This window comes from Brassica napus, unplaced genomic scaffold, assembly GCF_020379485.1.
Source record: "Brassica napus cultivar Da-Ae unplaced genomic scaffold, Da-Ae ScsIHWf_741;HRSCAF=1074, whole genome shotgun sequence".
In the NCBI taxonomy this organism is placed as follows: domain Eukaryota; kingdom Viridiplantae; phylum Streptophyta; class Magnoliopsida; order Brassicales; family Brassicaceae; genus Brassica; species Brassica napus.
In genome coordinates, this window is record NW_026016792.1 from 1 (window position 1) to 26,234 (window position 26,234).

The following is a 26,234-nucleotide window of genomic DNA, read 5'->3' on the forward strand; positions in this document are numbered from 1 at the left end:
ATGAAGTGATTTACTTAATAAAGAGAGTAGAAAACCCAAACACCACAATACAACATAGGAGGTAGGGTTCGTTGCAAACTGTTATGGCTTCTTTTTCATTTTCATTTTTTTCTTTCTGTTTGCTCTTTTACAATGTTTCTCCAAATTTTTTGTTAAAATATTATTAAAATTTTGTTAAATGGTGTTTGTTGGCGCTTTTGTTTTGGATGTAGTTGGATAGAGAAGGAAGCGGGGGATGAGGTGACTCACATGATCCGTCCTTTCCTTTGCTTCTTCTTCCTCTCCGTTTCCTAAATTCTTGCTTCATTTATTACTCTTAACCAGCAACAGTGACAACTGAACGATGGCTGATCTCATATATGTATGGTTCATTAACATGTACTGTCGAATATATGTTTTGCTATTTTTTCTCTTGTTTTAAAATATAATATAGAGCATAACCTACTATGGGTTTTACATACAATATGTCGGGATATTTATCATCGAACAAAATTAGATTAATTTTTGTATATATAAACCACCATTTCACAAGATATTTTTATGAACAAGATGTAGCAAATTCTAATTTATATAATAAAATATATTTTTATTCATCCTACTTGATAATCATAAACAAAAAAAAATACAAATAGAAGATATATTGATATTAAACCCACTCCATAATCTCATACGTTTTAGATGATTTGGGTTGGTCTAAAAAAATGGATATTAAAAATATATTTTTATAATTTATAATTTTATTTTAAAAATATTCATTTCTTATATTGATTGTGTGCATCATGGAATTTTTTCCGAAACTTATCATGGAATTTACTGAATAATGTTAAAATCGGCCAACAAGAGTTTCGTTGCAACAACCAGCAATAACATTCCCAAAGGATATATAATATAGTTTGAACAGTTCTTGTTTAGAAAGTAAAAGTGTATGTTACATGTGTTTGAGCCAAACTTGTCTGAATACATCTACCAAAGCGTATAAATGATCAACAAGTCACATGTAATATAATTTATAAGATAATTTAGTTAATTAGAGTGATTTTAGTTGGAGTAATACCTACGACTATATCGACGCAACTACCATAAATATGAATTTCAAAAGTAGAGGTGTTCACAAGGAGAGGACCACGGTGCTTATTGCTCTATAGTCTAAAAGTGTATTATTTTAAAAGTTATCCCCACCCAACACTTCCAAATTAAGATCTACAATTTAAATAAGAAGTAGATGTCTAGTAATACAATCAAATGATAAAACATGGAAAAATGGAAGGAACTAATTATCATTAGACTATAATAAAATGTACTCCCTCCGTATCAATTTAATTGATGTTTGTGATTTTGATTTTGTTTCAAATAAGTGATGTTCTCACAATTTTAGATAAAATTTAATGTTATTTAAAAATTTTGACCAATTATAAAATACTATATCTTTTTTATTGGTTGAAATAGTTTTATTTAATGTTATTTTATGTAACCAAGCCAATTACATAAAAATTTGTATTTTCTTAATATTTGTGCAAAAACTTTAAACACTTCTTAAAATGATACAGATAGAGTATATACATAAACATTTTTATATTGAAAATACATGTACTTAATCATGCGATTCTAGATATCATATGATTCAGAACAAAGTCGTATTACTAAACGTAAATAGTAATTAAAGTTTTATGCTAAATTTTAAATTAATATGTCCTGCTGGTAAGTAAGGATAACGTCACTAAAGAAACAATTGATTTGAAGTTAAAACGTGTAGCGGGCCGCATTTGATTGTCTTATAGTTGACCATCAAACTTGTATTGAATCAGAGCTGCCCGTATTAATGTACTATCGAGCACAGGTTTGAGATTTGTTCCAAAAGAATATTTCAGTTGCCTCTGGCTATATGACACATGATTATGATTTGATTGTTCTTTTTCCAGTTTATGAGAATGCAAGTCTTGTGGTCTAGTGATTGATAGAATTGGAACCATGCCTTAGCATAGATCAAATATCAAGGAATAAGTAAATAGAGATGAAGACAAACATACATTTAACAATTTAAATGATTTTACACTTATGAACTACATGCTGAGTTTTACAAGAAGCAATTCTCAAAAGGGTCAGGTTTTAATGAACACTAGACACTATCAAACTAAATGGCACACCACTCTCGAAAGAGGATGAGATGGATGTTACAATACTACACTTAAAGTTCTTAATCACGCTTGATCACTTTTACTTTCTCATCTATAACTTGGTAGAGCAAGTCCCACGCATCATTTTTCAGCTTAGCAACTTGATCTCGAAGATCCCTTCCATAGTAACCCGATGTATAACTGTTAAGATCTGTTGGAAAAAAAAAACAACCAAAAATGATGTTTATCAGAAAAATTGGAAAGCTCCAAAACCTGGGAGAGATTCGAGTGTGGTACAACTTACTCGGCCACAGATAATGTCGACCCATTCTTTTCGAGTGTCCCAAGGGATGGCTTTAGCCGCTTTGCCATGTAAGTTCTGCATCAGATCTGTCACATCCTTACGAAGATCATGGATATTAAGAGGATTCCCAAATAAACAAGTGTCCATCGCAGAGATACCACTGTCCACAAGGGTCAAGTTTTAATCAACACTACACTATCAAACTAATTAAATGGCACACCGCTCTTCAGCAAGAAGATGCCTATACAACTCAGGAGCTGTTGAAGTGTACTTAGGCTCAATATTGGTCCATCCATATTGCTTGTTGCCATCATGCACCATTGTCTTGAGCTGCTCGCCCTTTTAAGTATGTAACTGTTGAAAAACCCACCACGAACCAGATAGAGAAGTCAATGGATTTTTGTTTTGATGAATCTAGTTTCAAGAAACTGGTAGAAATGAAATCCAAATTCTGAAACAATATTGCTGATCTAATTAATTAGAACATTAATGCATTTGTTAAACCACACTGTAAATAAGACGACAATGTAATGATACACTTTCAGAACTATACCTATCAAGATAAGCTTAGAATAATGAAAATAGTCGAATCAAAGGATGATTAAGATTGTATTCCTAAGTTTACCTCTCAAGAAGTAGGGATCAATGCCGCCACAGACTATGATCCTGAACCTCGTTCGTTGCGAGTTTACCCTATGCGCCTATCTAAGAGTATCTCCAACCCCACTCCATATTTTACTCCAAAATAGAAAAAATGGAGTGAGAAATAGAGTGATGAACAAAAAATAAAAGCATTACTCTATAAATGGAGTAATCCTTTTATTTTTTTGTTCATTACTCCATTTCCCACTCCATTTTCTCAATTTTGGAGTAAAATATGGAGTGGGGTTGGAGATGCCCTTAGAGCAATGTATTACCCCATTTTTTACTCCAAAATGGTGCAACACCAAAATGGAGAAAGGTTTTACTCCAATGTATTACTCCATTTTCTACTCCAAAAATAATATTTCTTAAATGATTTCATTTTTGTTTTATTAATAATTGCAAATAAAATCTTATACTTATAAAAAATTTACCATTTTTTAGTTGAAAAGATTACTCTATTATTTATCTTAATTAGACTTATATTCTCAATAATCAAATCAAAATAAAATAACTAATAAAAATTAATTTTATTTTAAAAAAACATTGATATATTTTAGATATTTATATTAAAATGATGAATTTATTATTATCATTATTTGTAAAAATATAATAAATCTATTACTATTGAACTTGCTATTTGATAAATACTTTGAAATCTACAGCTATCAAAAATATTTTAAGTTGAACATTTTATAATTTTTCTAGTCGTTTTAGGTTTATATATGTACGGGAGCTCTTTTCGTATTTATATACTTATATATATATATCTATCATAATGTATATCTATACTATTATTTATGAAGTGATCTAGCTTATTTGTCATGATTTCCATGATTTTAGGTAATTTTGTTTATTTGTCATGTTTTAATTAGAGTTAAGCTGAGTCATTAATTTATTAATTTATTAATAGTTTTTAGTTGAGTCCATAATTTATTAATTTAAATAATATAATAAAATATGTAATTAGATATATGATTATTTTGATTTTGCTTATTTGTCATGTTTTCCATGATTTTAGTCAATATTGTTTATTTGTCATGTTTTTGTTAGGTTTTAGCTGAGTCATTGATTTATTAATAATTTTTAGCCGAATCACTAATTTATTAATTTAAAAAAATATCTGTAATGAATTTTATATATAATTAAAAACGAATTTCTATTTAATAATATTTAAATCTATATGTTATATTAAAACTCTTATTTTCTTATTTGTCATATTTTATTAGGGTTTAAGCTTTTATATATATCATTGATTTATTATTAGTTTTTAACTGAGTGTTTATTAATTTTCACAAAACCCGTAATGAATTTTATATATAATAAAACACACATTATATTTTAATAATATTAAATTTATATGTTATATTAAATAATTAATTATAAACTAATATATAAAATTGTGAAAATATATTTAAAAATTAAGATAATTCTTATATATATTGTGCTACTATCTGAAAACAATATTTTTTATTATAAAGTTAAAAAACTAAGATATAAAGCAGTTTATAATTAAATATTAGTTAAACAAAAATATTTATATAAAGATATTTTCTAAACTATTTTTAATATATGAGTGTTTTAAAACTTTTAATACAATAATAACTACATAGTTTGGTGAATGTTTTTTGACATATATAAATAATTTGATGTTTGATTCAACTATTTAAAACCATAAATAATAATTTAACTTGTGACTGAGTTCAAAATAATTTTTCTTACTTTTACTTTAAATGAGTTTAAGTTTAATCCGTGAAACATTATAGCTTGAGTTAGTGACCACTAGAAGAATGAAAAATGAATAAAATAAAAAATAAAATTTCATTTGAAGAATTGGAAAAAAAACGAATTTTTGTTCAGTTTGTTCCTTATCAAAATTGCATAGTGAAATTTTTTCTTATAAATTCATTCCTCCATGGAGAATTTAGAAGGAAAAAGTGAGATCTACCTTTCAATAATTTGACTAAAATTTCAACTTAACTATATAAATTATGATAAACAAAAAATTCACCATAACTTTTTTCTTTCACCATGTTCACCAATTAGAGTTTTCTAATACTGATTTTAAACTAATAAAACATAGAATAATAAGTATTCGTAAGATGATTATGTCCGCATATGCGGATAAAACAGCTAGTATATGTAACATTAGTTCAAAAACAGACGAAGACGAACCCGGCTGCTAATTATTGTCAATTTATTTAATAAACACGATGGAAATCTATGATCAACCAACCCTGTAAAGTTAATAGACTTACAAAACCAACTGTCACTGATTTTTCGAATTATAAAGAGATTTGAAAAAAGGAATCAAAAAGCTAACGTAGAATATTAAAATGAACAAATCATGCCAAGCAACTAATCATATAATTAACTTAAACATTACTTCTCCACATTATATGCTGTACAGCTAATTTACATCATTATATCGCCAGAAAACGTCTTAAAACAAAACAAAAAAAATCAATGATAATAAATAAATAATTGAGAGTTGATCGTATTCTTAATTATCACAAAACAAAAAGGAAACAAAAAAAAACGTAAACAGTCAACCATTTTGACAGCTTTTCCACCACGCGCATACGCGTTTGCCACACGCGCCCACTAACTCTCCGTTATCTCCTTACGCGGCGTCAACGCAGACGGAGAAACCGCCGGAGCCTTCCCTGACTGCACCGGAACGGCAGCGTATCGCGTCGAGAAGCTTCTGAATCCTCCCAACCCGACGTACTCGTCCTCGTCGTCGTCGTCGAAGTTCAGAGCGTAGCTCAACGGATCGTACTGAAACTTCTCCCCCGCGTCCCAGTCGCGTCCCCGCCGCGGATCGCGGTTGAACCGCCGGATGAACGTCTTCCACCGCGGACCGGCCGCGATCTCCGACCACTCTCGGACCTTCAGAGCCGCGCGTTTCCACCACCGCGGCTCGTCGGGGCCGTGATTGTTGTTATCGTCGGCGGTGCGGATTCGTCCCCAGGAGGAGTATCCGAGGGCGGTTGAGCTTCTCGACCGGAAGCTGGGGAAGCAGGAGCAGCAGCGTGGATCGTATCGGGTTTCCGGATCATGGGCCGGGTCAGAATGAACTACCTCCATGTCCCCGAAACTTAGAGAGAGAAGCGTTTTGGGTCAATAGTGGTGGAAACTAACGTATTGGCAGCATATATATACTTCTAACATTTAAAAAAAAACAGTTCTTATATTAATATATAATTTTTCATAGAAATCATCGAATTTTGGTATAATGTTATTGCAGTATCCCTTATATATTAATTGATGAACATTTGAAAAGATGTAACCTCAATTTTGTATTAATTAAAAGAGACCCCAATGCATAGGTGGCACTTAATTAGGTATTCAATTACATTCAATTGAAAAATAAGTAGGTCCACATTCGATTTTTATATGTTGTTAGATACATAAGTTGGTCAAACTATATGATATAATGATATGATATGATATTTTCTTTCCTTAAATAAAACCTACGGAATTACCATAAATGACTAATATATATATGACAATTAATGAGTTTAATGATAAAGATTTGATAACAACGTATATCCCTTCCATCATTTTTTGTTTAATTTTATATTATTAAATAAATTAAACAATCAAATTAGCTATAAAAATAAAATTTAGATTTTTTCGTATATGTTATATTTTGAATTTTTAAAAACGACAATAAATGACTAAAACTATTAAAATTATTATGTTAAAAATTAATGATCAATGGTTTAACATTTTTATTATAAGAAGATACACATGATTTTAAAACCATATGAGTAAAAAATATCATTTAATAATAAAATAAATAAATAAATAAATATATATATATATATTAAACACTATATACCATAAGATTACATAAATATTTTAATATTAAAACTTTCAATGAATTTTCAAGAACATTTATAAATTATAAACTTATTAAAGATTTCAGATTGAAAATTTGTTATCGATGATTTAAATATTTTTTTATAAAACGATATGAACGATCATAGAACCGTATGATTATAAATTCTTATTTAATAAATAACTATACAAAATATACTATTCTTAGAAAAATAGGTTGGTCCATCTTAACTTATATTACACTTTTTATTAAACTAACCATCGAATTGATAAATAACGTACCAAAAAATGTTTTGCACTTTCCTTAAATAAAAGCTACGAAATTACCTAATATGATTAACGTATATGTGAAAATTAATTATAATGAATAATAAATATTTGATAACAATTTTTGTATCTTAGTTCTTTTTTTAATTTTATATTATTAAAATATATTTAAAATCACATTAAATATATAATAAAAACATTTATAATTTTTCTTATATGTTATATTTTGAATTTTTCAAAACGTCTATAAATTATTAGAAATTTGAAGATCCCCACTCTGAAAATTTTGTGATCAATAGATTATTTTTTTGTCATAATAAGTTACAAATGATCATAAAATTGTATTAATATGAACTTTTATTTATTATTATAAGAAGATACACATTATTTTAAAACCATATGAGTAAAAAATATCATTTAATAATAAAACATATATATTATATATATATATAGATTATACTATATACCATAAGATTACATAAATATTTTAATATTAAAACTTTCAATGAATTTTCAAAAACATTTATAAATTATAAACTTATTAAAGATTTCACATTGAAAATTTTGTTATCGATGATTTAAATATTCAGTTATAAAATGATATGAATGATCATAGAACTGTATGATTATAAATTCTCATTTAATAAATGACTATATAAAATATACTATTCTTAGAAAAATAGGTTGGTCCATCTTGACTTACATTATATTTTTTATTAAACTAACTATCGAATTGATAAATAATCTACCAAATGTTTTTTGCACTTTCCTTAATTAGAAGCTACGAAATTACCTAATATGATTAACGTATATATGAAAATTAATTATTATGAATAATAAATATTTGATAACAATTTTGGTATCTTAGTTCTTTTTTTTTAATTTTATATTATTGAAAGATATTAAAAATCACATTAAATATATAATAAAAACATTTATATTTTTTCTTATATGTTATATTTGAATTTTTCAAAACGTCTATATATTATTAGAAATTTGAATATTCCCACTCTGAAAATTTTGTGATCAATAGATTATTTTTTTGTTATAATAAGTTACAAATGATCATAAAATATAACGCATATGAATTTTTATTTAATAAATATTCAAACTAAATAATATATATAAACACTAATGATTTAAAGCAACAAGATTGGCTTATCAATTTAGTCGTCCAGTTGAAATCTTTCAAAAGTATGTGAAAGACTAAAGTCAAAGTAAATATGGATTTAGAATAGTAGTTATATTTTACTAACCAAATACCGAAAAAAACCGAACCGAACCGAAACCAACCCGATATCCGAGTTGAACATCCGTAATCCAAATGAAGCCAAACTATTGTTTCATTCTCCAAAATATAATAAAAATAATAACTTAATTCCACGCAAGGCGCGGGTCTTATCCTAGTTTTGTTTGTATTTATGAAGTCAACGATTGTTTCTCAATTAAATTAAACAAGTGTGTGCGACCAATCCCTGAATCATGTCTGCCAATAATTTCAAAAATAAATAAACTCAGATTATTAATTTGTACTCTGTTTGGTATTATTAAGGTTATATGAATTTCAAAAATTTTAAAATATAATTAAACAGTCATATAACAACTAATTAAAAAAAAACAGTCATACTTATAAGTTGCAACTAATACAACTAGTGCACCTTAGAACATCTCCAACCCTACTCCATTTTCTACTCCAAACATCATTTTGGAGTAAAATTTTCTCCAATCCTACTTCATTTTCAACTTCAAAATGGAGTAATTGCTAGGGTTACTCCATTCATGGAGTAATCTTACCAATTACTCCATTTTGGTGTTGAATTTTTTTTATTTGTGAAATGATCCTTTAAATTTTTAATGTTTTTATTTTTCACTTAACTAATACATTAAAATGATACAATAACATAAATAAACAAGATATTCCATTATTTAATAATTTTGCATAAAAATATATACTATAATTAAAAATAATAATAATAATATAAAATAAATATAACATAAAATGATCTACAGTTGTGTTTCGCTATTGTGAAAAAACATGTTCGGTTTTAGAAAAAAAATATGTTACATGACATCATGACTACATGTATAATTTTACATAACATGATAATTGAGGATGAGCGTGAATTCACTACACCAACTGAACTTGGAAGAAAAGCTACACCTCCAGATACCAAAATTGCAGAAGATGAAAATGTCCGTTTCAAAATTTTTTTGTTCGATTTAAGAATATCAAAGATAAATAAGCTTATGTTTCACTACGAAATGTATTAGTTGATCATTTGTGAGAAAAAATATTCTAGTGCCATTATTAAACCAACATATATATTGTCTTTTATTTTATTTTATGATTTCTTGTACTTTTTAATAATAAATGTTTAATTTAAATAAATTATATTTTAAGGAATTTTTGTAAACATAAAATATTTGGGGTTAATTAGTAAATTTTTACAAGTATAAGGTATTATTAACTATTATTAATAAAATATATTATTTTTTGGTGTATAAAATGGAGTAATACATTGGAGTAAAATCTTACTCTATTTTGGTGTTGCACCATTTTGAAATAAAATATGGAGTAATATATTGGAGATGCTCTTAGGAGTTAGGAAAAGACATGGCACCATATAGTCCTCAATCATTGATTTTTTTTTTTGGCCAGCCTCAATTATTGAATTTGTATACACTTTTTCTTGTTTTCGGATTTTCTGACAATATTTTGAGATAGAAGCTTTTTTTTTTCTTCCTCGTCATTGCGACGAACAATGGAGAAAAAATAAACGGGTCCTACAAAAAAAAATATTCATATGGATGTTCATAAAAGATACGAATACTAATGATAGTATGTGATTTTGACATGAAGCAATGAACCGCAAGTTAATTCAACCTTCCATCCAATCATCAAGCTCCAAATGCTCTTATGGTTCTGATGACTATATAATAAAAATCATAACATGTTAGAAAACAGAAATATGTCTAAAATACAACCCAAAAGAATAAAGAAAACTTAAACTATGATACAATGTTTAAGGAGGATATATACCTAAAAGTCTAAAACAGAGATAGTGTATTCGCTTGTGAACAGAGACACTAAAGCTACAGACTCTGATATGATTTAAACCCATATGGCCACAATAGTAATTAGTTTGTGAAGTTACAAAGCCAGAGTGATAATAACATATGCTAAAATATTTATTTGCTGTAGAGGAAGTTCTATAATAAAAATTCGAGTATTACGAGATATTTGTACGTACTCTTTAGAATTTAAAAAATATAAATTGGTTTGGTAGTTAGATATGGCCATGTATATTAATTTGTGCGCAAAAAATAAATGCTGTTGTTAGATGTTTACCAAAAAGAATATATAGTGTAAAAAGCCCTTTGTCAAAAAAAAAAAGAATATATAGATGCATAATAACCAAAGCTAAAATTCAACTAAATCAAAATCGGTATGTTATTATAGAAGATTCAAAGTAATATACTGATGTTTCGATTAATGCGTATAAGTAAGGTCCAACAAAGACATGCATTCTACACATGCCCCGGGAAGCTAAAGATATGAACATCCATTTTTGGTCCCTTGAAGGTGCTTTCCAGTTCAACTCTTTGTAGTCTTTTTTTGCTTCGGATCATAATACTCTGCGTATAATGGTTTAGCACGATCCAATCTCTTCGGCATTATCATAATCTCACCATTAGGAGTGACGCCAGCGATACGAGTGCTATATCCTAATTAAACTCTTTAATATAGGAGAAGACATGAACAATACAATCTTACACCATTCTTGTTTCTCGGCATGATCTTCCCGAGATCAAACATCCCTTTGTAGTTTACCAAAGTCAAACTCCTAGACTGATCCGGTAGCTCTGCGTGATAAAATCTCTCTGACCTAACGTCGAAGCTCAACAACATATTCTGAGAATCATTAGGTTTTGGAATGTTACCATACCTTCCTACACTAGCTCTGAAGTAGATTTTTCCGTTGATGCATACCCTAGTGGTCATTGTTGGAGATAAGAATGTTTCAAAGCCTTGAATAATCCTCCACTGTTTCTTTGGATCTCCCAATGTGAAAACTTTATACGACTCTTCAAAGGTTTGTGACGCTCGAGCTCTAATCATGCAAAACACTTTGTATTGATTCTCAACGGGATCATAACCGAAGAATCCGTCCATAAAGCTTGCGGGTATCTCTGATTCGATCTTTGGTAATAAAAGGGATTCTCTCGTTGTAGTGTTGTATATTAAAAACTGACTTGAGCTTGTTAAACAACAGATTAATCCGCGGATATATTGATACATAATATTGCAATTTAATACACTGACTAATGCGTGACCGTCTTGTTCCGCGGGTACTGATTCTTCGTATGTGCTTAGAGGGTAACTAGAAAGAGATATAACCGAAGATGCAAACATCCGACGGTCGAAGATGACTAGTAGACGTGGCTTAGCCAAAGCCCAACTCATGATGGAGTTGGTGATAAGAGATGACCATAGCTTCGATACACATTGGAACCTCGCAAGTGACTTCACCGGGAGTTTCGAGAGTATCTCCTCGGTTAGATCGAAAGGGATGTAGATAACGTCTGAATTCTTTTCTATGGTGGAGATCTGGCTGTCATGTTGTCGTTTTGGAGATAGTGAGTTCTTCTTCTCTTGGCTCTTCATGGTGTCAGGTTTGTATTTTGGGGATCTTAAACGAGGACAATATGTCAATACAACATGCATATATACGAAGAGAAATAAGACGATTACCACTAGGTTTATGAGTTTCCTTTTTAACAAAATTTTGTTGAACTACATGACTTTTCATTTTTTCTTTGTTATAATTCTGTTGGAAATTTTAATACGTAAAGGATAAACAAGAGTTTGCAAACAGTATAGTTTTATGATCGACTATAAGTTTTAGACACTGAAAACTCAATCCACAGAAAATGATAATCATTGAACCAGCAAACAAGAGATTTTCGAGTAATCGAGTGTAATATTATCTTTTCAAATTTTGAAATAAATTTTAAATATAAAAACAAAAGGCTTGGAATGAAATTTTAGCTTTAACAGAAATTAGTGCATTTAACGATTGGAAAGTTGAGAAAGCATATTTTATTTTTGTTGACTGAAAAGAGTATATATATATATATATATATATATAAATGAAAAAGTTTTTAAGATATTTTTTTAAGTTTTTGTCACAAAAATAATTTTAAAGAGGAAATAACCAAAAAAAAATATTTAAAAGTTAAAAATACATTTATATCCTATGGTTAACTAATCTAGACTTAGAGTTTAGAGTTAAGCGGTAGAGTTTTGAGTATAAGGTTTCAAATTTTTAAAAAGTAAAAAATAAATATTAAAATTTTGAAAATTAAAAGAAATTATTTTGGTCATTTTCTTTCTCAATGCTATTTTTGTGACAAAATTTTAAAAGGGCTATACGAGAGAATGGTCTTACATATATATATGCTTGGAATTAAATACTATCTTTATTGACAATATGTATTTATGCTTGAGAAAAAAAGAATGAGAGTAATAAGAAGTTGCGAATGTGAACGATGAGCCGGATGTTTCTCAGGCATGGGGTACGAGCGCAGTCAACGGCTTTCCTTGTTCATATACTAAACACGTGTTACGCATTTGTCAGTCTACCCAGCTTCTACTGACTCACAAACTTTGCTATTAAACTCCAAATTTTACTGTTGTTGATAAAACGTAAACCAAAAATAATCCAAATACTAGGAAAAAGCAAAAAAAGAAGTTGTTTCATAAATCAAACCTAACCTATCACATACCAGAAACAAGAGTGACAAGATTCTAAAGAAATATATTTATATATTTATAAAGAAGAAAGAAGAATCGAATTAATTAATCTAATATTATTTGAGAAAGTTTATAAACTGACAAGAATTCGTCGAGGTACATAGCAACATGACGGACATCAAAACTGCTCGGACGATCGTCGGAGCCATCGGTAAGTCCTCAAATTTAACCAAACATACAAATTATGTCCATCAACAAAACAAAACGTTGCTAATCAATGAATTCTTTTTTTTTTCGCTTATGTTAAAGGAAACGTGATCGCCTTCGGCTTGTACTCCGCTCCAATGTAAGATACCTTCATATATTATATGTTCTGTTGTTGTCAAATGATGTTAAATTAAATTACAGTTACAAAAAAAAAAGATGTTAAATTAATGCATACGATATAATGTATGTATATTTGTTCAATTATGCAGACCAACGATGGTGAAGATATGTAAGATGAAATCGGTGGCAGAGTTTAAGCCAGATCCATATATAGCTACAGTTATAAACTGCATGATGTGGGCCTTTTACGGACTTCCTTTTGTTACACCTGATAATATCCTCGTCATCACCAATAATGGAGTTGGTCTTGCCATGGAACTCGTGTATGTCATCATCTTCTTCACCTTTGCTACCTCGCCTGTCCGCGTAAGTATCTAAACCCCCAATATGAATATACATGCACAATAATACATTTCTTCTTTTTTGTAACCATGGCCAAATCTGAGATATATGAGGCTATAAATATTCTTTGGTTAATCTTAATAAAAAAAATTTGATAAATTGAAGGTCATACATATATAAAAGTTTTTAAAAATTTTGAGTCAAATCGATTGATTCACCCGGCTGTATCCAGAATCGATTTTAATTGTAGCTATGAAAAATCTCTAGAAATATGGTTTCTGAAATGCGTATTTGATGAAATTTTATTTTATATAACAGAAAAAGATCACAATAGCTATCGTGATTGAGGTGCTATTCATGGCTGTGGTGGTCTTCTGCACATTGTATTTTTTGCATACAACAAAACAGAGATCTATGCTTGTTGGGATCTTATGCATTATTTTCAATGTTATCATGTATGCGGCTCCTTTAACCGCCATGGTATGCTATTCTTCTTTCTCATTTCTATATCATTGTCTTTTTTTTTCTTGTTGTCTTGTGAACTAATGTGTTTCATTAAATGTGGAACAGGCACAAGTGATAAAGACAAAGAGCGTGAAGTACATGCCGTTCTCCCTGTCTTTAGCCAACTTCATGAACGGAGCCATTTGGATCGTTTATTCATGTCTTAAATTTGACCTCTATATTTTGGTAAACTTCCATTTTCACCTCTTTAATGTTCAACCCAATCGATATATCGTTTAGTATTTACTAAAAAGGAGTGATATGTTGATTTGTTTCATGAAAACAGATCCCAAATGTTCTTGGATGCCTATCAGGAACAATACAATTAATATTATACGCAATTTACTATAAAACAACTAACTGGAAAGACGATGATGAAGATAACGAAAATAGCAATTCAAATGCTGAAATCGAGCATTCCCAAGCTTGATAATTGCAGCTACGGATTGCACTTTCCCATTTTTTTCTTCTGTTTTACAAGAAGTACCATCATCGAGTGGTGAGACCAGGTTAGTATCAGAAGAAATGCCAACGAAAATACAAAAAAAAAAAGTGAAGAAGAGGAACCCTTGAAGTTAAACGTCAATTCTTGAGTACGAATTAAGAAAGAAAGGGGTTTCATTTTCTTTTTGGTTGAAAATTGAAATGATTATAACTTTGACAAGTTGAATCTTTTGTAATTTTTGTTACATTATTAGATTATTTTATAACGTTGTTTTTTGAAAAAAAAACTTGTCCATTACGGTTTTATGTTTAAGATCAGAGTAATAAATAAAAATTTTACCAAAAGAAAAACCAGATTAATAAATAAACAGAGGTCCTCTTGTTTTAGGTTTGTTTTGGTTTTGTCCGGTTAAGGATCCTTGAACCTGAAATCAAATATCATATTTGCTCACCAGCCCCAGGTCTAGTATTTTAGGAGTCTGTGACCGAAACTGCTGGTTCTGGCCTTCTACTACACAGAGAGCTTATCTGGCTGCTAAAATTATCGCTTCAATCTTGTTTAAACTGATTCAAGAACGACTTTTGAGATCGTTTATTCCAAACAAAAAGAATGCTTGTAAGATGAAAAAAGAAAGAGTTGTGACGATGGATTTTGAAAGATTCATATATGGTAATGACATAAAAAAAAGAGAGAAAATAAATAGGAGTGGGTGGATTGCTTTGTGCTTAAAACATAGAGCAAGAGGCAAAAACAATGCTTTTAATCTTTTACTTTTTCTTTTGTTGATAAATTGTGAATTTATACCAAAAAGAACAGTTTTGTTTACATTAGCTTGGTAAAACTATAAGCCTATAATAGTTTCATGAGGTCCAAAAAAAGGTGGAAAAGGCCAACATGAAACTAGGTAAGAAAGATCAGAAGTCAGATTACTCAAAAACAAACCAGAGATCCAAAAGATCCATGAACATGTTACCTTATAAATTACCGTAGAACCTCTATAAATTAATAATGTTAGAACTTTGAAATTTTATTATTTATAAAGGTATTAATTTACAAAAAAAAAATCTTATTTAGATTTCTTATTTTAAAATATATTTATTCTAAGATAAGAAAAACATTTGATTTTAGTGTATACATTAATTGTTATTTTTGAAATTTGACATTTATATTAATTTATTATATTATTTGGTGTATATAATATATATTGCATAGAACTTAAATGAGGTTTTAGATATAAAAGTACTAAATCTCATCAAAAATGTACTAAGTGTTAAGAAAATATAAAGATAATTTCATTGCGAATATAAAACAAATAATATAATAATAGGTTCTTACTTATATAAAATATGTGTATGTATAAATTATTAATTTATAATTTTAATGAGACCAAATATTTACTTAGAATTTTCTTAAAAAATATTATCTTATCATTTTATCGATTTGTGTTAAATTGTATAACAATCCAAGTTAGAACCGACAATATTTATTAATTTATAACGATTATTAATTTATCGAGTATTAATTTATTGAGGTTCTACCGTATGTTTTTATACCTCTGTTAATAATTCGTCACGTTATTCAGGTCAAAATTGATGCATAACCTAGTGGTCATTGTTGGAGATAACAATGTTCCAAAGCCTCGAATAATGGCGGACCCATGATTAAATTTTACCTGGGTCAAACTATATACATAAAAAGGAAAAACAAGATATGGGTGTCACCATGGAAATTCGAAGCGTGGTTTAGGGGGGTCAAGTGATGCACTTTACCAAGTGAGCTACCGATTATTAATTGTTTATATGAACAAAATGGTATTTATACATATTTAAGGGGTGTCAGGTGACACCCCATTAGCCTTCTTAGGTCCGCCATTGATCCTCCACTGTTTCTTTGGATCTCCCAATGTGAAATCTTGATAAGATTCTTCAAAGGTTTGCGACGCTCTAACTTGCAAAACACTTTGTATTGATTCTCAACGGGATCATAACCAAAGAACTCGTCCATAAAGCTTGCGAGTATCTCTAATTTGATCTTTGGTAATACAAGGGGTTGTCTCGTTGAAGTGTTGTGTATTAAAAACTGACTTGATCTTGTTAAACGACAGATTAATCCGCGGATATATTGATACATAATATTGCAATATTCTATCCCACGGACTAATGCGTGACCCGGTGACCGTCTTGTTCCGCAGATACTGATTCTTTGTTTGTGCTGAGAGGGTAACTAGACAAAGAGATTACCGAAGATTCAAGCGTCCAGCGTCCAACGGTCGAAGATGACAAGGAGGCGTGTAGCCAAAGACCAAGTATATGATCGAGTTCGTGATAAGAGATGACCATTGCTTAGATACACAATGGAACTTCACAAATGACTTCACCGGGAGTCTCGAGAGTATCTCCTAGGTTAGATCAAAAGGGATGTGGATACTATATTCTTTTCTATGGTTGAGATCTGGCTGGTGATGTTGTAGTTTTGGAGATAGTGAGCTCTTCTTCTGTTGGCTCTTCATGGTGTCAGGTTTGTCATCTGTGGGTCTTAAACGAGGAGAATACAATATATATATATATATGAAATGAAAACAAAACTTATTACCACTAGGTTTATGATTTTCCTTTTTTAACATTTTTTTGTTGAACTACATGACTTTTCCTTTTTTTCTTTGTTATAATTCTGTTGGGAGATTACGTAAAGGAAAAACAAGAGTTTGGAAGCAGCATAGTTTTATGATCGACTATAGGTTTTGAAAATCCAATCCACATAAAAGGAAAATATCATCGAACCAACCAACAATGAGATTTTCGAGTGTACTATTATCTTTTCAAATTTTAAATAATTTATAAATATAAAAAGAAACAAAAGGCTTGGAATGAAATTTTAGCTTTAACTGTAAATCATGCTGTTAATATGATTGGAAAGTTGAGAAAGGATATTTTGTTTTTGTTGACCGAAAAGAGTATATATATGAATGTGAACGAAGAGCCGGATGTTTCTCATGCATGAGGTATGAGCGGAGTCAACGGTTTTCCTGGTTCATATATTAAACACGTGTTACGCATTTTGTTAGTCTACCCAGATTCTACTGATTCACGAACTTTGCTATTAAACTCCAAAATTTTCTGTTGTTGATAAAACGTAAACCAAAATATATCCAAATACTAGGAAAAGGCAAAAAAGGAGTTGTTTCATCAATCAAACCTAACCTATCAAATATCAGAAACAAGAATGACAAGACTCTAAAGAAATATATTTACATAAAGAAGAAAGAAAAATCAAATTAGTAAATTTAATATTCTTTTTCTATAGATTTCGATAAGATCTTTGAAAAAATTTATAAAAAGACAAGAATTTGGCGAGATACATAGCAACATGACGGACACCAACACTGCCCGGACGATCGTCGGAATCATCGGTAAGTCCTCAAAATTTAACCAAACATACAAATTATGTCAATCAATAAAACAAAAACGTTGCTAATCAATGAATTCATTGTTGGCTATGTTAAGGAAACGTGATCGCCTTCGGCTTGTTTTCTGCTCCAATGTAAGATAAATTAACATTTTATATGTTCTGTTTTTGTGAAAAGATGTTAAATTAATGCACGCAATAATGTATGTATATATGTTCAATTATGCAGACCAACGATGGTGAAGATATGTAAGATGAAATCGGTATCAGAGTTTAAGCCAGATCCATACGTAGCTACAGTTTTAAACTGCATGATGTGGACCTTTTACGGACTTCCTTTTGTCCAACCTGATAGTCTCCTCGTCATCACCATTAATGGGGCTGGTCTTGTCATGGAACTCGTGTATGTCGTCATCTTCTTCATCTTTGCTACCTCGCCTGTCCGCGTAAGTATCTAAACCCCCAATATGAACATGCATGCACAATAATACATTTTTTTGTAACCTTGGCCGAAACTGAGATATATGCGGCTATATATATTTTTAGGTAATCTTAATAAATTTTTTTGATAATTTGAAGGTCAACATATATAAAAGTTTTTAAAAATTTGGAGTCAAATCGAATGATTCATTCGGCTGTGTCCAGGATCGATTTTAATTGTAGCTATGAAAAATCTCTAGAAAGATGGTTTCTGAATCCGTATTTGATGAAATTTTATTTTTATATAACAGAAAAGGATCACAATAGCTATGGTGATTGAGGTGATATTCATGGCTGTGGTGGTCTTCTGCACATTGTATTTTTTGCATACAACAAAACAGAGATCTATGCTTGTTGGGATCTTATGCATTATTTTCAATATTATCATGTATGCTTCTCCTTTAACCGTCATGGTATGCTATTCTTCTTTCTCTATCGTTGTTTTTATTTCTTGCTTTCTTGTGAACTAATGTGTTTCATTAATGTGGAACAGGCACTTGTAATAAAGACAAAGAGCGTGAAGTACATGCCGTTCTTCTTGTCATTAGCCAACTTCATGAATGGAGCTATTTGGATTGTTTATGCATGTCTAAAATTTGACCTCTATATTTTGGTAAGTTCCATTTTCACCTTTTTGATGTTCAACTCAGTCGATATATCTTTTTTATTTACTAAAAAGCGGTGATGTGCTGATTTTTTTCATGAAAACAGATCCCAAATGCTCTTGGATGCCTATCAGGAACAATACAATTTATATTATACGCACTTTACTATAAAACAACTAACTGGAGCGACGATGATGAAGATAAAGAAAAGAGCAATTTGAATGCTGAAATCGAGCTTTCCCAAGCTTGATAATTGCAGCTACGGATTACTTTCCCATTTTTCTTATGTTTTACAAGAAGTGCCATCATCGAGTGGTAAGACCAGCATCATCGTTAGGTTTAGTATCGGAAGAAATGCCACCGAAAATACAAAAATAATGAAGAAGAGGAACCACCCTTGAAGTAACGTTTCTTGAGTACGAAGAAAGAAAGGGGTTTCATTTTTTTTGTTGAAATTTGAAATGATTATAACTTTCACAAGTTGTGAATCTTATGTAATTTTTGTTACATTATTAGATTATTTTATAACATTTTTGGAGAAAAAAACTAGTCGATTACGGTTTGATGTTTAAGATCAGAGTAACAGAGGTTCTCTTGTCTTAGGTTTTGTTTTGGTTCTGGCCGGTTAAGGATCCTTGAACCTGAAATCAAATAGTGTATTTACTCACCAAGTCTCGTATATTAGAGCAACTCCAATGGTGTTACCCACCATTGGAGTCCTTAGCTATATAATATATATATTTTTGCTTTTTAAATAGTTAAAGACTTTTCTCTAAAATGTATGTGCAATGGTATTACCCAATATAGAATCCTTAAGAAAAAAAAATATTAAATTTGTAAAACCTTAAAAGTAAGAAGATTAAGGTTGTTGAAACTTAAGCAATCCATCATCATCACTGCTCTCACAATCTTCATCAACAAACTATAAAAATAAAGAGGAAAGATTATCAATCAGAGTGGCTTAGCTAAACAACAATAGAAAGAACCAAAGCAATTATGAAAAAGCACTTACTGCACTCTCATCATCAGAGGCTGTCTCAGCTGCAAAGAAGAAGCAAAAATAGAGATTCTATAGTTAGAAACAACTTATGACCAAGGAGATGAGAATACTTTAGATTTGTATATGCCTTTCTCAAAGGAGACTAGAGAAAACTAAGATCACTTGTATGCACAATAAGTTTGTAACGACTTACAGTTGACCTCCTCATCCTCATCACACCATTTGTTCCAGTCTACTTTGATGTAAGGTTCCAGTTTGTAACGTTCTTCCTATACTCCTGCATCATACATAGCATAGGAATAACTTGTAAAAACAAGTATGTGCTAGTTCTTATGATTTAAAAAGAGAAGAAATGGGCACTTACTGGCACAACCTTCCCATATAGCTCCAAGCTGAACTCAAAGAGCTTGCCTTGGGCGCCAAGAGCAGAGAAAGTGAATAGGCCCTGAGGCTCACATTTGACTGAAATGTCCTTTGCATCAGGTAAGGCGACGGTTAGGTAAACCTTATCAGACCGCTGAGCTCAAAGAACCTCCGGGTTATGACTGCACACATGACAAAACAACCTCATAACTATACTGTGTTGCCACCTAATTACACAAGAAATCCATCACCAAAAAAAAAAACTTATAAATTCTCTGTGATGAGTTTCAAGAAACATTGAAGCACATCAAAATGCAAACTTTGAAAAGGATTGTATCAATCAAGTGAAAGATGATTCCTTTGTAAGTAAATCATTATAAAAACAAGTTCTACGATTTGTGAAATAACCTTCTACTCGTCACAAAGCATAATACAATTTCTCTATAACTGAACGATCACAAGATTCGAGCTTATCCTCTGGGAACTTAACTCTTATCTTCTATTGCAAAACCCACTAGTAAACTAACTAAAAGATGATGACTTTATAATCTTAGATCACAAAATCACACGAAACTTTTTTTGTGGATTATACACCAACCAAACTGAATCAGTTTCATCTTCGGGTTTAAAGTCTTAAACACGTACCTCATGTCTTACTGATCGGAACTGCGGCGGATGTAAGAGCATCGATCAAGCTCAAGCGAAGAAGACAGAGACAGAGAGTGAACTCAACGAGTCTTTTAGGATAATAAACGGACCAATCAAAGTGTGCCAGCACGATAAGGACTTCAGTATTTTTATCCTTAATTAAGGATCATCCTTAACTTTACCTTCCTCTTTTATTATTGCTTTAATCAAAAAGCATTAAGGATTTTTCCTAAGGATTGCCTGATTTATACCGTTGTACATGCTCTTAGGAGCTTATCAGGCTGCTAAAATCATCGCTTCCATCTGGTTTAAACTGATTCAAGAACAACTTTAATTTTGCGACCGATTATCCCAAACAAAAAGAAATGCTTGTAAGATGAAAAAAAAAAGAGTTGTGACGATGGATTTTGAAAATTCATATGGTAATGACATAATTTTTTTAAAAAAAGAGAAAAAATAAGCAGGAGTGGGTGGATCGCTTTGTGCTTTAAACAAAGAGCAAAAGGCAAAACAATGCTTTTAATATTTTACTTTTTTGTTACTTTAAAGAGAGAAGACATTTGATTCAAATGGGAATGCTCAAAAACTACAAAATATTTGACAAGACTGAAAACAAAAATAATTGATAGAGATCAATGACGCTCTACTTTATCTTGGCTTTCGTCTTGGTGTATATTCTTTATGTGTTTTTCTTAGACTACCTTTAACTTTTGTGCTGATTTTCACTCGAGAATTGGCTTATGTTTCTGGTTTTTTTATATATTACCAAAATGATGGATTTATACATAATTATATATGTATATATAGAATGATAAGTCGAAAAATAATCTAATGAAATACCCTTTATGCTATTACATGTATTGACTACAAATTCGTGATTAGTAAGAAAATTCAAACAGAACTGAAAAATGCATATCGTATGCGTGTGCTTTTTATTTAGTAAGCTGGTATATTACTTTTGCTATATGGAATCTTTATGGATAGTAAAAAGAGCAAATAAAATCAGCTAACACATCTTATGATTGCGTCATAAGTAACATCTGAGTGCACACTGATTATCCATTGTGACACGCGGTGAATCACTATTGGTTAACAATATCTAAGTGCAGGTGCACTGATAGAAGCGTCACAGTGGATCACTGAGGCGTTTAATTCTCCACGAAGAAATAAGAAAGTGGGTCCCGCTCACCTTTCCTCTTTTTCCATTGCCGCGAAAATAAATTAGAAAAAAGTTTCTTTTTCTCATTCACTTTCTCACTGCACAAACACACAAACACACAAAAGCTCGTCGCCGGAGTATCGAACTGGCGATCTCCTCCACCATGAAGCGAACCACCTCATCGAACTCAGAACCACAGAGCTACATCGAATCGCCACTCTCTCCTCTTCGATTCCACTCCCCTCTCTCAGACGCCGGAGATCCACCGCCGGAGAGCCGTTACGTCTCCCCCGAGGCTTCTCCTTTCAAACTCGAGTACCCCAACGGCAAGTTCCCGCCTCTTCCGCCGCCTCTTCCTCAGTATCCGCCGCCGCCGCGGTATCAGAGAAATGCGAGAGCAGCGGCTCCGACGAACTCTTCTTCCGATAAGTCTCCGTCGTCTATGGTGGTGCTCAACCGCTGGGTGAGAGAGGAAGGTCCGCAGACTACGGCGAGGAAGGCTGGAGAATCTGCGGCGGCTACGACGGCGAACAGAGTGAGAAGAGATGGATCGGTGGCTATGGCGGCGCTAGGGTTTAGAGTGAGTGAAGTAGTTTTGTGCGTGATATCGTTTTCGATCATGGCGGCTGATAAAACTAAAGGGTGGAGCGGTGACTCCTATGATCACTACAAAGAGTACAGGTCACGTCACTCTCTTCTTCTTTACATTTTTTTAGGGTTTAGAGTTGAAAAAATTGAAACTAACAACCAAAACCTGTCCCAGGAACCGAGTGAAACTAGGCCTGCGGTTCTTAAAGGAACCAAAGAGTTCTATTTTCGGTTTAGTTCGGTTAGGATGTTCAATTCGATTAGGCAGTTAAGAAATCAGTTTTCGGTTTGATAATTGGTTAGTTCAAATCAAAACGGCGATGGTAAGAGCTGGTAAGCATGTTAAACCGATGGTAACCAACCAAACTAACAAAACTCTGAACCCAAATAACTTATTTTAATCATTTTGAATTTTTAAACCTATTTAAATCAAAATTTAATTGAATTCAATAAATTTGGTACAAATTTTTGAAAATTTATTGAATTCGAGCTAACCAAAAACCGAACCGAACCAAAAATTTTCGTTTCAATTTAGGAAGATTTCGGTTGAACCGAATTAACCAATCCGAAAAACTCGAAGTAACCGAACCCACATGACTAACTGATAGATTGATTTGAGTCCCCAAATTTTTAGAGTTAATATATATATTCCTCAATTATTTAAAAAGGATTTTGAAATCTTTACTAAAGTTGTTTAAAGTTTTTGAAATCTTAGGGTTCGTGTTGTTGGGTAGACCATGCTAACAACACGAACTTTTGCAGGTATTGTTTGTTTGTGAACGTTATAGCATTCGTATACTCTGCATTTGAAGTTTGTGACGCTGCTTGCTACATCGCGAAAGAGAATTACATGTTAAACTGTGGATTTCATAACATCTTCGTCTTCTTCATGGATCAAGTGAGTGGCGCCTTTTAACGTTTTGCATTTGTAATCTAAGCATATTGATTCTAATGAGCTTTTAGTTTCTTGCATATCTTCTGATGTCGGCTTCTTCATGTGCTGCTACTCGAGTTGATGATTGGATATCTAATTGGGGCAAAGATGAGTTTACTCAAATGGCAACCACGTCCATCGCGGTTTCTTTTGTAGCGTTTGGGGCGTTTGCGGTCAGCGCTTTGATTTCTTCTTACAGGCTATTCACTCATGCTTCCTCTTAGTTATATCCTCTTTTGTGTGTTGCCTGAGAGTCTGAGACCAGATATGACTCTTTTGTCTTTGTACAGTCTATCTTATAGCTTAGAAACCAGCATGGTAATGATTCTTGCTACCCTTTGTGTGATAAAAAATCTCAATAATATTTTTAAGTAAGGCAAGCAAGCAAATGACTGAGCTTACTTGTGGATCAAGGTTTGACTTGCTTTCTTTTATTACCTATTATTAAATCAAGGTAGGTGGCTCTTGTCAAAACAGCTTTGGATATCTCTATTAGTTGAGTGATCAAACTAGCAGGTTCCCACTTTTTATTCACATCGAGCAATGAAACTAGCTAGAAACTTTGGTTTTCGTTTTTTAAAATGGAAGGATTGTGAATTTATTTGTTATTTTTCTGTATTTATAACATTGTATTACATTATGAGAATATACACATTAATATCTTTTGAGATTGAAAAACATTACTCAATGGTATTTATTATTTTAGCGTAAGAGAACGCACTCAAAGCAGCAAAGGACTTGAAGTAGTTATAAATTGTGGCAAGTTGGGACTCGATGGATGAGCTTAAGACCATCTCCAATAGCTTACTCTATTTTTTACTCTAAAATAGAGTAATTCTATAATAGAGTTTGAGTTTGCTCCAATGATACTCTATATTAGAGTAGAAAATAGAGTGATGAACAAAAAAAAAATTACTATATATTTGGAGTAAACTTATTTTTTACTCTATTATAGAGTGAAAAATAGAGTACTATTGGAGCATTTTTTACTCTAAACTCTATTTTAGAGTGAAAAATAGAGTGGGGTTGAAGATGCTCTAATAGATTCATTATTCCACAAAACCAAAAATCTAAAAGATAGAAAATTGGAAATATATGAAAATCTGTTTGAACCGAAATCGGTGCTGTGCAGGAGATAGACAGATTTCGATGGTGGGGTTAGGAGAGGTTTTCATGCTGAGCTTGAACTGGATGAATGGAGAGTAAGAGAGAAAAAGGGGTTTAAAGATTATGGCTGGATCCGGTGAAGGGATGCCTACGTATCCCAAATGGGGATCAAGCCAATCGTAGTTCTACCACGATGGGATCACAAGTGCCTAGATGAAAGCATGTGGAGAGGTGTTTCTCTCTCTAGAAGTAGAGAAAGATGGGAGAAAGGCTAAAAGCCCTCCTCTTTAGAAGATGAGTGTTTCCTTATTTATAGAAGGAAGAGGTCTAAGGTTTCCTAGTGACTTCTTTTTAAATGGGCTGAGCCCATTATTTTATAAGCCTTGTTGGGAGCAAAGCCCAGGTCCAACAGTAAGCCCCCCAGTTTGTTGAGAGAGATGAAATCAATCTCTACGAATTTTACGAATAGGGTTTATAAGAGAATGGACTCAGCGCTTTTACATTTGACGACCCAAGCGAGGAGTACATTTACTAGGTGAGTTGACTGGAGAACTCGTGCCTAGGACGCGAGTTGTACTCTTGCTAGGAGTGTTTACTATGAAATCATCCCTAGAAGTAGTGACTCGGCCAGTAACTCGTACCTGAGCGAGGGGTGAATTTACATCCTCTCTCAAGGCCCATTAGACAATAAATTAGACCCATTTTATTATGAAGCCCTAGCTTCTTCCTTGTATAAATAAAGAGAGACCGTGTCCGGCATGACCACGCCCCTTCATGATCGAGCCGTATGTAGCATTGGATGAGATCAAACTCGTGGTTAGATCTGTGCGTCGAGTGGGCACAAGTTTTCCGTCCGAGAAAACCTCACCGGCGGCTAGCCTTGAGCTTGAGCTCTCCGTTCAGACAACTCGTCGGTTTTGTCGGCGACTGCGATCTCGGAGACGCCACCTCCTCTCGACAGAACCATTTGATTGATGCCTCTTGCTTCGATTGATCTCAGACCTCTCCACGAAAGCTCCTCTTAGCACGACCAGACGGCGAAAGCTTTTAGGCCTCTGCTTCGGTGGTTGCTGGCGAACCCATGTCGTGACAGCATGGATCTGCTTCTTCGCCACCTTCATCTCCTCCCGTTTTACTCCACCGAGAGAAATAAATCCCAAGAAAAAAGTCGAGACTTTTGGATCCAGCCGGAGAATGTGATGAGGATGAACTCGTGTCGGGGAGAAAGCTTCATCTTTTGAAGTTCTGATCTGGAGATGAGGAGCTCTGGACGAGACTTTTGCGCAGAAGTGGGCGAGATGCCGTCAACTTCACCGGCGGATCGAGACGTCTTCACCGGCGGATCGAGACGGAGCTTCGCCGGCGGATCGAGACGTGAGCTTCACAGGCACGTCTATGA

At 32.1% G+C, this 26,234-nt stretch overlaps 5 protein-coding genes and 1 pseudogene across 5 annotated transcripts; 3 read left to right on the plus strand and 3 right to left on the minus strand.

Moving 5' to 3' along the window:
• Window positions 1–5,405: 5,405 nt before the first annotated feature.
• On the minus strand, window positions 5,406–6,206 carry LOC125605306. The gene has a single exon (XM_048775175.1). The coding sequence runs from the start codon at window positions 6,148–6,150 to the stop codon at window positions 5,665–5,667; it is 486 nt and encodes a 161-aa protein (XP_048631132.1). The 5' UTR covers window positions 6,151–6,206; the 3' UTR covers window positions 5,406–5,664.
• Window positions 6,207–10,912: 4,706 nt separating this feature from the next.
• LOC106415576 (putative F-box protein At5g62060) lies at window positions 10,913–11,839 on the minus strand. Its single transcript, XM_022696848.1, has 2 exons — window positions 11,492–11,839; window positions 10,913–11,374 (listed from the first exon to the last, which is right to left on the minus strand). Exons 1-2 carry the CDS (start codon window positions 11,837–11,839, stop codon window positions 10,913–10,915), a joined length of 810 nt encoding a protein of 269 aa, XP_022552569.1.
• A 947-nt stretch (window positions 11,840–12,786) lies between these two features.
• On the plus strand, window positions 12,787–14,851 carry LOC106425975 (bidirectional sugar transporter SWEET5-like). The gene is made up of 6 exons (XM_013866692.3): window positions 12,787–13,139; window positions 13,238–13,274; window positions 13,405–13,621; window positions 13,916–14,077; window positions 14,168–14,287; window positions 14,388–14,851. The coding sequence occupies exons 1-6, from the start codon at window positions 13,097–13,099 to the stop codon at window positions 14,529–14,531; spliced, it is 723 nt and encodes a 240-aa protein (XP_013722146.2). The 5' UTR covers window positions 12,787–13,096; the 3' UTR covers window positions 14,532–14,851.
• Window positions 14,852–17,699: 2,848 nt separating this feature from the next.
• LOC106425983 (bidirectional sugar transporter SWEET5) lies at window positions 17,700–19,609 on the plus strand. The gene is made up of 6 exons (XM_013866702.3): window positions 17,700–17,955; window positions 18,050–18,086; window positions 18,181–18,397; window positions 18,683–18,844; window positions 18,925–19,044; window positions 19,143–19,609. Exons 1-6 carry the CDS (start codon window positions 17,913–17,915, stop codon window positions 19,284–19,286), a joined length of 723 nt encoding a protein of 240 aa, XP_013722156.2. The 5' UTR covers window positions 17,700–17,912; the 3' UTR covers window positions 19,287–19,609.
• Window positions 19,610–19,783: 174 nt separating this feature from the next.
• On the minus strand, window positions 19,784–21,049 carry LOC106425993 (annotated as a pseudogene).
• A 1,227-nt stretch (window positions 21,050–22,276) lies between these two features.
• LOC106405413 (CASP-like protein 4A2) lies at window positions 22,277–24,177 on the plus strand. Its single transcript, XM_013845973.3, has 3 exons — window positions 22,277–22,887; window positions 23,557–23,692; window positions 23,758–24,177. Exons 1-3 carry the CDS (start codon window positions 22,370–22,372, stop codon window positions 23,950–23,952), a joined length of 849 nt encoding a protein of 282 aa, XP_013701427.1. The 5' UTR covers window positions 22,277–22,369; the 3' UTR covers window positions 23,953–24,177.
• Window positions 24,178–26,234: the final 2,057 nt, after the last annotated feature.

What these genes read in the sequence shown, in the direction of transcription:
- LOC125605306 (XM_048775175.1), bottom strand. Translation starts at nt 6,150, where the DNA reads ATGGAGGTAGTTCATTCTGACCCGGCCCATGATCCGGAAACCCGATAC.
- LOC106415576 (XM_022696848.1), bottom strand. Translation starts at nt 11,839, where the DNA reads ATGAAGAGCCAAGAGAAGAAGAACTCACTATCTCCAAAACGACAACAT. An exon ending in ACGGTCACGCATTAGTCAGT is followed by an intron (nt 11,375 to 11,491) that starts GTATTAAATTGC and finishes TTATTACCAAAG; the next exon opens with ATCGAATCAGAGATACCCGC.
- LOC106425975 (XM_013866692.3), top strand. Translation starts at nt 13,097, where the DNA reads ATGACGGACATCAAAACTGCTCGGACGATCGTCGGAGCCATCG. An exon ending in CGGCTCCTTTAACCGCCATG is followed by an intron (nt 14,078 to 14,167) that starts GTATGCTATTCT and finishes AATGTGGAACAG; the next exon opens with GCACAAGTGATAAAGACAAA. An exon ending in AATTTGACCTCTATATTTTG is followed by an intron (nt 14,288 to 14,387) that starts GTAAACTTCCAT and finishes TCATGAAAACAG; the next exon opens with ATCCCAAATGTTCTTGGATG.
- LOC106425983 (XM_013866702.3), top strand. Translation starts at nt 17,913, where the DNA reads ATGACGGACACCAACACTGCCCGGACGATCGTCGGAATCATCG. An exon ending in GGCTTGTTTTCTGCTCCAAT is followed by an intron (nt 18,087 to 18,180) that starts GTAAGATAAATT and finishes TCAATTATGCAG; the next exon opens with ACCAACGATGGTGAAGATAT. An exon ending in CTTCTCCTTTAACCGTCATG is followed by an intron (nt 18,845 to 18,924) that starts GTATGCTATTCT and finishes AATGTGGAACAG; the next exon opens with GCACTTGTAATAAAGACAAA.
- LOC106405413 (XM_013845973.3), top strand. Translation starts at nt 22,370, where the DNA reads ATGAAGCGAACCACCTCATCGAACTCAGAACCACAGAGCTACATCGAA. An exon ending in GATCACTACAAAGAGTACAG is followed by an intron (nt 22,888 to 23,556) that starts GTCACGTCACTC and finishes GAACTTTTGCAG; the next exon opens with GTATTGTTTGTTTGTGAACG. An exon ending in TCGTCTTCTTCATGGATCAA is followed by an intron (nt 23,693 to 23,757) that starts GTGAGTGGCGCC and finishes ATGAGCTTTTAG; the next exon opens with TTTCTTGCATATCTTCTGAT.